The sequence below is a fragment of the Sciurus vulgaris genome (assembly GCF_902686455.1).
Source record: "Sciurus vulgaris genome assembly, chromosome: 9".
NCBI lineage: Eukaryota > Metazoa > Chordata > Mammalia > Rodentia > Sciuridae > Sciurus > Sciurus vulgaris.
This window is the reverse complement of record NC_136469.1, coordinates 2,335,389-2,348,013: the sequence shown is the minus strand read 5'-3', so window position 1 is coordinate 2,348,013 and position 12,625 is coordinate 2,335,389. Positions and strand designations below refer to the sequence as shown.

Below are 12,625 nucleotides of genomic sequence, written 5' to 3'. Positions count from 1 at the left end.
TAGCTTTCAAATATATTTGAGTAAAATATTTTGAAAATGTTTCAACCCCTAATGAGCAATACAGGTCTGTCTCTATTTTTCCAGTTATCTCTTATGAGTGAGTGTTTAGCTACCAGCTCTGCTTTTCTTCAGAAAGGAAGCCTACACCCACATTCTCCCTTCCCAAAACACCTCAAGGAGGCTGCATCGCATGGAGAAGAAAGTAAACTCACAGAACCCAAAAGAAGCCTCTGAAACACTCTGAAAAGTGTGCACCCTTTGGAGAGGAAGGGGTCAAGTCCAAACCCAGCGTCCTCAAAGCTTCTGCACCTCATGTAGCCACGGGGAAGCGCAAGAACAGACGAGTTTGGGCAGCTTCTCTACCACAGCGTGGACGGCACCACCCTGGCCCAAGACCCCTCACTCTTCCTCCACCTCCCCTGCCCTCAGCTCGGCTTCCCTCTCAAGATGTCCTGTTCTGATGAATCCCTTCTTACAACCTCTCTGGCACCATTCAGTCCTGGCTCTCAGCTTCTTACCCTGAGTACTGAGGTCTCTCTCACAGGTACTCCCTCAAAGAGTGGCCTAAGTACCTGCATCAGAATCCCTTGGGGACTGGTTAAACATCACTCTTGGCCCATACTGCATCCAGCACTGTCCAGCAGAAGCAGAATACGAGTCCCGTGTGCCATTTTAAATATCCTGCTAGACACTTAAAAGAAAGGAAAAGTGAAATTTTTTTTAATCCAATGCATGTACATATATTTTGATTTGTGATCAAGTAGGATACATACTGTGAAATTTTACATTTTTGCCCTTAGTCTTTGAAATCTGGTACTTCGCACCTGCAGTTTATTTCAAGTACTTAAGAGCTGCCTGTCACTAGTGACTTATCAAATTGGACTGGACAAGACTCCTTGGGGAAAGAGGATTAGGAGCCAGGAATTTGCAAATACCCAGGAAATTCCACACACTCAATTCTGAGGACCAACACTCTAGACTTCCCTATACACAATCCATCCTTCAACCACCGCTGACTAACATTCAAACCGAACATTCCTTCAGCATGTCAATCCTAAGAAATCCCTGGTACCCACAGTTCAGTCAACTCAGATGGATATTCAAACTTCCCAAACGTGGCCTCGCTCCTCCATCCTGCCTACTCTCCAATTAGAAAATATCTTGGGCTCTTCCATGAAGTTTTCCTAGATGAACATTCAAATGCTCAATCTTTCAACAAACACTTTTAAACATTTACAGAGGAATGCCATAATTACAGGAGTAAGAGAAAAACAAAGTGGAGGTCACAGTTTAGACACACCCCAAGGCCAGGTGCTCACAGCCAAACTCACATCATCCAGATCTCCCCAAAATGCTCTCTAATCACAAAGACTCAAGCTTCATAGCCACGCGCTTGGCAGTAGGAGTCAGTGAAATAAGCTAATGAACTACAGACAAGCCAGTTTAAAAGCTGTTGGCCCTAACAATCAGTGTGCAAAAGACAACCACAGAAAAGGTCACAGCACTTCCTCCTGCCTGTGCAAACTGCACTTCCAGCCTCTGGACACACTTCCACTTGGCTAAGTCTCCTGGACACAGCTTTCAGATTCACCCCTACCTGGTGTGACTTTTGACATACAGAGAAAACACAAGTGACCCTTTATGCGATTGTTAACAACGAAGGAAATTCTCTGAAGCAGCCTCACAAGGTGCCAAACTTCAGGTCAGGTCCCTACACAGTGTGAGGGTACAAAGAAAATCTCTGTAATGCTTAGGGTGACAACGTATAGGTTAAGGCAGATGTAAGCGAATTAGGAATGGGAACAGTGAGCGTGAATTCCTAGCCAAAGCAAACCACTGCAGAACCTGGGTGGAAAGCCCAGGAAGAGCCAGGAGGGAGAGGCAGTAGAGGGCCAGCGGGCGGTGGGCACAGGTCATGAGAAAGGCCATGTTGTGCACCTGCTCATCCCAGGGTGGTTGGAGCACCGCACAAAGCCAGGACAGCTTCTGAGCACCTGCGCTTCACACCCACGCACACCACACAAAGCAACGCGGCAGCACCTGGGTAGCTCGCCAGTTGAGCATCTGTGCCCTGCCTGTACCTCGATAGGGAAGGCACAGTAAGTACTAGAGAGGACCTGCGCCTCCATCGCGCTCCTGGGAGACCACCTGTCATCAGCAACTCCCATCAATCAGGATGCCGTCATGCGCACGCGACCGTCCTCTGAAAAAAAGCCGCCCAGGCTGGCAGGAGACAGAGGGGGTCAAATTATTGAAACAAAAGCAGGTTACACGCTCTTCCACAGGCACAGCCTGTATGTTCTACCCTTACTGATTCCTTTCATCCCTTCAGGCAGATACTTAATGCAACTTCCTCTACAGATACAGACTGCATCTTTTATCTCTAGACAAAAGATCTTTTAATCTCTAGATCTCCAAGTTATAGTAATAACTATTAGCATTTGTAGATGATTTACAAATTATATTACCCTAAAACCCAAGAAATCTTTCCTGAAGTGCTGGGTGTAGTATAAAGTTTCTTAATGAGGAGGCAACTTCATAAGGACAGGTGAGTTCCATGCTCCATCACGGCGGTGCCAGAATCCTGGTCCGGACCCAATCTCTAGTGGAAGGATCCATCCCAAGTCCGAGGCCCCAACTTTTCCAGGTCTCACTGCTCTTCACACCCAAGTCTGATTTACGCACACAGACTTAAGGATGTAAGGAAAATAGTTTACTAGGTCACAACAGTCCAGTGAACCTGTTTTAACTCTTCAAACTGACCAAAACCTGACATGCGATGTTATGGTAGGCAGAATTCTAAGTTGGTTGCCCAAATCCTGGTCCTAGTGAGCACACTTCCCGGAAAGGGTGGGCAGAATATGAGGGGCTGTCAGTTCAGAGTTAGGTTCAGGGAATGGGAGAGTCTCTGACCTGATCTGATATAATCAAGTGAGCGTGTACAAAAGGGAGGACATCTCCCCAGCTTCATGGCGTGTGCCAACCCCTCTAAGGCAAGAGACCACAGTGCAACAAACAGGGGCCTGAAAGGAATCCACACCCCAAGGAGAGTTCGTCTGGCCTGAGACAGGGAGGCCTGGCTCTGACCAGACTCCTCCTGCAGGGCTGATCCCTGGGGATACTATGTGACAGAGCTGCATCAGGCCTCTCTCACCTGGCTGAACAAGAGTCTGATAAAACTAAAGTTGCTCATTTAGCAGACAACGTTTTGAACTGCTTTGACAGTTAAGGTCTACAGAAGCGGCCCTAGACACTGAACCTCCTTCACCCTGTGCAGACACCTGTCCCGAATGCTAAGAGCAGGCTCCAGGGGCCCTGGACGCTGCACCTCCTTCACCCCATTTAGATTCCTGTCCCAGCAGTCTCTATGGGCCCTGGATGCTGCACCTCCTTCACCCTGTGCAGACACCTGTCCCAGCTGCTAAGAGCAGTCTCCATTGGCCCTGGACACTGAACCTCATTTACCCTGTACAGACACCTGTCCCGAATGCTAAGAGCAGGCTCCAGGGGCCCTGGACACTGCCCCTCTCTCACTTCACCACCTCCTGCCGCCCTTCCTCCCCAGCGTTCAGAAACACTGAAACGCTGGAGCGCAGAGCCGGATCCCAGCAGCGGACTGAAATCCCCTGGACATTGCCGTCCTGGACCAGGGGCGCTGACGCCAGGACCCTCTGCAGATCAGCCAACAGCCAGGCGCACCCGCAAGCGCTTGCGAGAATATCCTCTCAAGTTTGAGCAGAGGGCCAAAGGCACAGGGCAGAGGGCAGGCGCGCTGTGTGGGCGGGGCCTGAAGGTTCGCGCGCTCTCTGGATGGGCGACGTAAGGGGACCGGGCGGAGGAGGGGGAGAAAGGCTGGGGATTTCGCGCCTGCGCAGTGCAGGCGGCGTGGGAGGGGGCTAAACTGGGTGTCTCGCGCTTGCGCGTAGCCGGGGTGTAGGCGGGGCTTGGGCGTTCGCGCGTGCGCATCGCTGAAGGTATGGGCGGAGCCTGTGCCTTCGCGCGTGCGCAGCACACCGGCGCGCTGCGTCGTTACTTTTGAACCGGGTGGCGGGAGCCACTAGTTAGTGCTGGCCCTGGTCGCGCACACGCCATGGCGCGGCAGCTGTCCCGGGAGCAGGGCATCACCCTGCGCGGGAGCGCGGAGATCGTGGCCGAGTTCTTCTGTGAGTCGCGGGCGGGCGGCCGCGTGTGTGGCGGGCCGGGTGCTCCAGCGGCCCCGCGGGCCGAGCGCGGCCCGGGCGCGGCGGGGCGTTTCCGGGCGGAAGGGCCGCTGGCGTCGCCCGCTCGCCCCGCGCCGCAGGTGGGCTGGCCGGGGGAGCCTGCGGGCCGCGCAGGGCGGGCGCTTCTGCCGCAGCGGCTCGCAGGACCCGTGCTGGGAGCGGGTGCCCAGGCCGCAGGCCGCGCGTTGCGCCTGCCCCGCCTCCGCAGCGCGTGCGGAGCGCCGGGCTCACCTGGCGTCCCTCTTTCCAGCGTTTGGCATCAACAGCATTCTCTACCAGCGTGGCATCTACCCCTCGGAAACCTTCACTCGAGTGCAGAAGTACGGGCTCACCCTGCTGGTGACCACGGACCCGGAGCTCATCAAGTACCTCAGCAGTGTGGTGGAGCAGCTCAAAGGTGCGGATCGCTGCTGACGTGTCGGTGGCGCGCGGGGCCGTGTCCTGCAGCTGCCGGCAGTGTAGGTGGCGTGCGGGGCCGTGTCCTGCAGCTGCCGGCAGTGTAGGTGGCGTGCGGGGCCGTGTCCTGCAGCTGGAGTATGCACCCGTGGATTGCCACGGAGGAGAATAAAGTGGTGTCCCACCAGGAACTAAAGTTCCCCTCCCCAAAAATAGTGAATAAGTACTTCTGTTGCAACACCCAGTACGCTCTTCTCATTTGTAAACTGTTTCCATTTGGCTTTTTAAAAACTGTGCCTGTGATCCAGTAAGCCTTTTATCTCTCAGCATTCTCTTGTGAGTCGGTGCTCATTCTCCATCTCTTTTCCATCTAGAGTCCTTACTAGTTTTTCTTCCATCTTTCTCTCCACCTGGGATTCTGAGTACTTTTTTTGTGTGTTGTAGGGTGTTTCTCCCCATTTACTTTTCCAAAATATTGGTTCCAAAAAGTACTTAGTGACCCCCTTTGTTTTCTTTTGAATTTTTAAATTCATTGATCATTGCTGTCTTCAGATTGTCTTTGTTTCAACGTAGCTTCGTTCTTTATACTATAGTTCTGTACTGATTTCAGTTTTAAGTAGATCTTCAGTGACTGGCCACCAGTTGGTGTGTCTATTTTAAGCTGCATTATGCCCAGGTCAGCTGTCAACCCTCCCATCACATCTGCAGGAGTGGATTTCCCCATACTTGTGCAGGTGGAGCTCAAGACTGACAGCCAAGGGAAGACTTATTCCCTAGAATAGGTTTTCTCAAGCATAGCACTGCTGACATTTGGCCTGGATATTTACTTAGTGCGGTGTTCTTTTCTGTGTATTATGAGATGTTTAGCACCATCTTTGGCCTCTAGCCACCAGATACCAATAGCACATCCCCTAGCTCTGAGAACCAAAGGAGTGTATTGCCAAATGTGCTCTGGGGAACCAAGTTGCCTTTTCTTGGAAACGTCTGCTCTAGTTGGTGCTGTCCGAATAGCAACATTCTCAAGACCTCTGTGGGGGTGTGGAGGTAGACCCCATCCTCAATTGCAAAGAATTGCATTCAGAATGGGGGTCAGGACTGAATTGCCCATGGTTGTTCATAGGGCTGCACTCAGATTGTTGGTCTCATTGCTGGGAAGGAAGCCTTGCCTAAGCTACTGGCTTTCTTGGGGGTTATTTCCAGTAACATTTTACCTCCTGTTTGTCTAGATCTTTATTTAGCTTTTATTTTAGTTAGAATAGAGGAATTATTCTTCCGTAATATCAAATTGTTGGTTGTTTTCAGTTCCACTTCCTCTATCCTTTGAAGGACTTTGTCTCTCTGATTTTAAAAGAATGCATTAGTACTACTCCAAATCCTTCAAATTACCACCCAGTCTCTTCCTTTTCAGTGAAATAACAAGTTGTTGGTATGTGCCAGGAATTGCAAAGCCCCTGGAACAAATCTAATAGGTGCTTGTTTTTGTTCTTCCCACTGGAATGTTCTTGGTTTAAATAGCTATATAAAGTGGAATATGCCACAGAGACCCAAGTGGTCCCTGAGCCTAACACTCAACCTGAGGCTTCTCCTTTCACAGCCCCTGTGGGCTCTGTCATGTGCACAGCCTCACCAACAACTTTCCTGCAGTTGACTCACAGTCATACCTAGCCCAGTTCAGGATTGTCTCCAGGATTGTAATTGTCCATTCAGAAATGTGATCGTAAACTTGGGAGCTACCCCGGCGTGTGCCTCCCCTTCCCCATATCTACTTCAGTAAGTCTTTACTGAGCAGTGTCTTCATCTCCACCAGCTTGCCCCCTGCCGTCTTCTCTCCCTCCTGAGTGACTTGGTGTCCTTGACGCCCTGACTCGCCTCCCGGCCACTTTCCTCATCAGCCAGGGTGGCAGTTTACAATACAAGTCTGACTACACCATGCCTGCTTCACACCTAGCACAACCGCCCTGGTTCCTGAGGCTGGTTTCTTAGGCTGGCCTCCATGGCTGTGCGTGTAGTTCATCCTCCTTTTCTTCTGAAGTTGCTGGGCAGCTTGTGCCCTCTGAGGTCACATGCTCTTCCTTTTCAGTCTAGCTGTACTTCCCTCTGTTTTGCATATTTAATGCTGCTAATGGTTAGAGCTGACTCTAGTTCTTCTGTCACCTCCCTAAATGGACTGTATGTCCCTATTGATGCTCTCATCCTCCTGTGTCTTTCTCTCCGTGGCAGCCATGACACTTACACTACCCCCCAGCCTGTCCTCAGCACCCAGGATCACACCTGCTCCCAACACTGAACATGTGAAAAGTAGCTCAATTCTTGATAGGGGAGTTTTCTCACAGTGGACTAGCCGCAGCGGGCATTGGCTGAGGACGGGGGAGAGCCCGGGGAAGGGCTGCTCTGGAGCGTGAGGACGCCCGGTTGTGTTGCAGATTGGCTCTACAAGTGCTCCGTTCAGAAGCTGGTGGTGGTCATCTCCAACATTGAGAGCGGGGAGGTCCTCGAAAGGTGGCAGTTTGACATTGAGTGCGACAAGACTGCAAAGGATGACAGGTAAGTAGAACAGGTTGTTCCCTCTGATGCATATTTTTGGAATTTTATTACCATATGAGTTGTAATTATATTGAACCACTTTCACAAAAGTATAGATTATTAGCGACTCAGTTTTCTGTGGAAATTTCCCTTTGCTTGTTTTAGTGCATCATACATGCGTATGGATGGCATGCTTTTCACAGTGGGCTTTAGTCTAACTGGGTGAATTTGAACTTGAATGTCACAGTGGGATGTGCAGAGCCTCGTTGGTACACTGGGTGGCCAGTCAGTCAGTTGCTCAGAGGTGCTTTCACTGAGGGGGATGATCTAGGCTATCTCCCAACTTAAGATGTAGCTTGTGGTGCTTTGTTTAATGTCACAAGCCTTGTAAGACACTATAAACTTTGAGGCTCCTTACATGGGATGTGTCTCTGAACCATTTTTCATTATGAAATGTAGTTTGCTTTTGAAGCTTTTAATCTATTTCAGGATTTTTTTTTTTTTTTTTTTTTTTTGATAGTAGGATTGAACCCAGTAGCACTTAATTGCTAAGTCATATCCCCAGACCCTAAGTTGCTTAGGGTCTAAGTTGCTAAGACAGACTTTGAACTTGAGATCCTCTTGCCTCTGCCTCAGCCTGGAATTACAGTCATGTACCACTGTGCTTGGCCAGGAAATTTTTAAACTTATAAAAATTCTCTGATATTACAATTTAATATTTTATTTAAAACAATAGGGTATTAGATATTTAGGTATTACCCAAACTGGCAAGGTGATTATTCCAATTGAATGTATACTACTCATTTTTATTTTAATAGAACTTGAAGTGGTTGGCAGATTTTCTAGTCATCTCATAGTAAATGACTCCAAGACCAGCCCTAAATGATGCTTGGATGTATGAACAAAATCATCAGGACATGTTTCATGCCCACAAGGTTGTAGGTCCTGAGGGTACCTTTTCTTTTATTTGCTTAATCTTTTAATGCAGCACATATTTGATTTTGGAAGCATTTAATCAAGTAAATGCTCCTACTTGCTAATGCTTTAAGTCACTCGTTAAAACCTAGAATGAATTGATTGATTGGTTTCTTTGATAGTGCTCCCAGAGAGAAGTCTCAGAAAGCCATCCAGGACGAAATCCGCTCAGTGATCAGACAGATCACAGCGACGGTGACGTTCTTACCACTGTTGGAGGTTTCTTGTACGTATCATACCATCACCGGGCCCCATTTCCTGGGAACAGCTGAGCTAGTGCCTGCAGAGTTGCCCCTTGTTGACGGATTGTCAGGCCCTGTTGTGTCCTGTGTGTCCGGGCGCTCCTACTCTCTGGCCACTGGGAAATGCAGAGGAGAGGCAGCGTGGCACAGCGGGCCCCCTTGGAGGTGGCGCTGGGATTCCCCGCTTGTTGGTCTGCATGTTGCTGTGTGCAGCCGCGCCCTGCCTGCCCAGCCTGGTCGCTCTTCCTCAGACCTTCGCCAGGTGCTCCTCTGCCAGGCACTGCAGAGGGCACTGGTGTGCTGTGGCTACACCCGGGTGCTGGCTGTCCTATGGCTTGTATTCAGAGTTGTCACGTGACTGTGCTCACTGTATCTTCAGTGGCTTTCAACAAAATTTAAGAACCCTGAATTTTTCTAGAGTAAAACAGAAGACTATATATAATCTGCTGAAGTAAATTTCCATTGATGGAAATAGTGCAGAGATCAGGCTAAACTCTTTTCTAAAAGTGGGTAGTTCAGGGTGTGGCCCTGTAAGAGAGGGAAGGAGGGCATGTTTACTTTGGAAAAATGGCATATTTAAATGATCTCATCTCCCATTCAGGTTCGTTCGATCTACTGATCTACACAGACAAGGACTTGGTAGTACCTGAGAAGTGGGAAGAGTCGGGACCACAGTTCATCACCAATTCTGAGGAAGTCCGTCTGCGCTCATTCACCACCACGATCCACAAAGTGAACAGCATGGTGGCCTACAAAGTCCCTGCCAACGACTGAGGCGGGGCGAGGCACCGCACTGCGAGCTCAGCCTGGCTTTGCTGGGGCCGAGTGACACAGTTGACGACGAGTTTCAAGGGTGACTGTAGCTGGGGCCGGCACCTCCGGGAGCCGTGTGCCCAGCGACCTGCCACAGTTGTTGCAGTGAGGACGCTGCATGTGGTCCCGGCTGCCACAGGTCGTGTCCGTGCTGCACGGAATCCCCTGAGGCCATCTCCCAGGTGGAGGTCTTTTGCTACCAAGCTAATTACTCTTCTGGGTTGTTTTGGTCAAGTGATTGACTCAATATAATAGCTATTTGAGTGTAAGATAATATAGCAACAGAGCACTGAACACTCAGAATCTTTGTTCAGCTCCTGAAGTAATGAGAAACTGCTTTACTGGGTCCTTTGTCATTTATCATATTGTACAGTCCCACGGGGACAAATGCTGTTTGGTTTTAATATCTAACTTGAACCCAGAAGCAGTTGGTAAGTACTGTTTGATTCTTACGATGCAGAGTTCTCACATCCTCTGATGTTTGTGAATCAAGTTTCAAGTGATGATGGTGAATAAAGTCAAGCTGTATGTTTTAGATCTGTGGTGAGCATTCTGGTTCTGGGTGAGGCACCCATGCCGCTGGGGCAGAGCGGTTTCCCTGCTGCTGGGCTGCATGTGGACGTGGAAGGCCCTGCGGAACTCCAGCCTGAGGCTGGCTGCTGGCTCCTGGGCCCAGCAAGCTCAAGGGAGCCTTGCTGTGCTGGCAGGTGCTGGGCATGGTCACCCTCAGGGCTCACCGGCTGTGGCGCCTTCTGTGCCCCGGCCTCACTGTGACTCTTCTAATGTCCTGCTCAGTTTGGCCTCACTGTGTCCTCGGCTCACCGTTCCAAGCCCTGTACCTGTGCTGACTCGTGTCACCTCCTCCTGTGCAGCAGGCACCCACCGTCACCACCAGTGCAGATCTCAGGTGGTTAGCGGCTGCTGTGCCCCGCTGTGCAGAGTGCTGGCATGGGAAGGAGGCTGCGGAAAGTGCCGCAGAGAACCAGGAGCACTCACACAGGTCCGCCAAGGTGCCCTCTGTCCACCTGGGCAGACCTTCACCTGGGACCCAGCCAAGCCTTGGGCCCCTGCCTCCCCTGAGTCTGTGCTAACTGGATGGTGGTCAGCGTTGAAGGTGAGTGTCGCGAGTGCTGCTGAGAAAGCCGTTTCCTGAGAGCGAAGCTGCCTGGGAGACAGGGCTCTTGAGAATGGTCGGCCACAGTGTCACTTCCTCTTGAGGATGCTGGTCATGCGTGAAGGGAAGTGACATTGTCAAGTCCAACGGAAAGCCTGGGTTTCTGACAGCGTCTCAGGCAGTGGCGCGTGGTGTTGCTACGCCTGAACCCTCCCTGCGTTGCGGGGGCCCGAGCACACCTGTGGGGAGGAGGAGAGCAGGAGTGGAACTTCACTGAAACACGCAGGTGGAGATTCTGGGCCTCTCTTTGGAAAATATGTTTGAAAATGGTTTAGATGGCAGTTACTTTCCAAAAGCATCAAATGCTTTGCTAATCAGCCTCTGCTAATCACTAGAATGTTTTCTTTCCCAGAGATTCACCAGTAGCAGCATCTTACATTCTGCTGACAACACTCAGATGTCCCGTGTGGCGGACTAAGAATGACCTCCCCATCACACGTCTGGTTTATTCCAGTGCTGACTGTGCCTGTAAGAGCTCAGAGCAGGGATCGACGTTCTGGGCCTCAGCACTGGTCTCAGGGAGGAGCTGGGAAGTCTTGCCTGCAGTTCACTCCACCGTCCCAGCACTGCCTTCCCTCGGCCCTCACAGGGCTCGTGGACGGGACGTGGCTCATGGCACAGGGAATGGAGCCAGGCTCCACGCAGGGAGCAGGGTGCTGCAGGGTCTGTGGCAGGTCCTGCTCCTCGAGCATCTGCAGGGAGTGCACAGTGACACCACTCAGCCTGGTCCGTCTCAAGAGCCACGGTGAAAGTTCTGCGCCCAGTCTAAGTTTGGGGGGTAAGAGTGTTCTGGAAATAACTAAGGGCTGAGCATAAACTTTGATCATTTTTTTCTCAGCTAACATTGTTAGGGCTGAGTTCTTAGATATTTGTATCATTTGCATGTTAGTATTTTGGGATACTGAGGATTGAACCCGGGATGTTCTACCACTGAGCTACACTCCCAGCCCTTTGTATATTCTACTTTGAGGCAGCATCTCACTATGTTGCTGAGGCTGGCCTTGAACTTGGGGTCCCCCTGCCTCAGCCTCCCTAGTCAGCGGTCTCAGGTGTGGCCACACGTTCCTGTTTGCTGCTGTGGAGTTTCTGAGGAGCCAGTCTGACCTTCATTGCCCCTTAAAGACACTGTCAGTTAAGAAGTAACACTTGGAGTTGCTGCTTTGTTGGTAGAGATAGAGCAGGAGGCTTTGGCCTCTGGCCCCAAGTGGACTTGTCCTTCTGCTTTCTACCACCAAGGCTCTTCTGGGGAGAGGCGTCTAAACCAACAGTTGGGGGAACTGTGACCAGCTTCCATGCCGTGTAGAGCACAGAAGCCAAGGTTCCACTTCTGCTGGGCTCTGGGCTAGAGCTGGACTGAATCAGCTTTGCCTTCCATAGGTAGAGGGATAAAGAGTGGTCCAGTAAGCCCACCGAAGTCTGAAACGAGAGTCCAGAAGGGACCGAGCCATGCCTGGTCTTGAGAACCCTAGTGCTGTCCATAAAACTTGGAACCTCCGGGGGAATGCTCAAGCAAAGATGGAAGCATCCTCTGCCAGCCTTGGCTGCACAGCGAATCAACAGCAAGCCTTTTCCTCGTGACCCTCGGCCCGTCAGCTAGGAAGGATCTGTTTCACGCGTCTCATTCTGCATTGGAGGGCAGCGGCCAGCCAGGGCTCCTGAGGCTCGGCCTCAAAGCTTTTGCACTGACATCTCCAACATTCTGCCAATCAAAGCAGGTTTGGCAGGCTGACTTTGGATGGGACCAAGAGTCCAGTGGACCCTGTAGACAGCAGAACCTGTGGAGACTCAGGTCCCTTATAAAATGGGGCACCATTTGCAAATGACCCACACACTTTCTCACCTTAATTCACCTCGATTACGTATAGCTAACTAAACATGAATCCGACGTGCGCAGTTGTTATACTGTGATGTTTAGGGAATGGTGAGAAGAAATGTCTGTATGCTCAATATAGATAACGACTTCTTAAAAATAGTTTTAGTGAATGGTTGAACCCAGAGATGCAGAACTGCAGATAAGGAGGGTAACCATTCTCCCACAGTCAGGGGGCTGGGGCACCTGGCCATTTGGTGGAGGTGGTCCAGTGTGCAGGGCTTGGCAAGCTCTCTGCAGATGGCCAGACGGTGGGCAGTGAGGCTTTGCTGGAGTGGTCTCAGCCCCAGCAGCCAGGCAGCACGGCAGTGAGTGACTGGAAGCACCCAGCATGTCAGCAGGTCTGCAGGCTGCGCTCCAGCACCTCGGGTGGCCCGGATCTGGCCTGGGAGCCGTTGGCCGGCCATGTGTG

The 12,625-nt window shown here is 51.0% G+C and overlaps 1 protein-coding gene across 1 annotated transcript; it reads left to right on the top strand.

The window, feature by feature from the left end:
* The first annotated feature begins 4,008 nt into the window (after nt 1–4,008).
* MAD2L1 (mitotic arrest deficient 2 like 1) lies at nt 4,009–9,704 on the top strand. The gene is made up of 5 exons (XM_079153058.1): nt 4,009–4,163; nt 4,471–4,617; nt 7,040–7,160; nt 8,237–8,340; nt 8,958–9,704. The coding sequence occupies exons 1-5, from the start codon at nt 4,091–4,093 to the stop codon at nt 9,128–9,130; spliced, it is 618 nt and encodes a 205-aa protein (XP_079009184.1). The 5' UTR covers nt 4,009–4,090; the 3' UTR covers nt 9,131–9,704.
* Nucleotides 9,705–12,625: the final 2,921 nt, after the last annotated feature.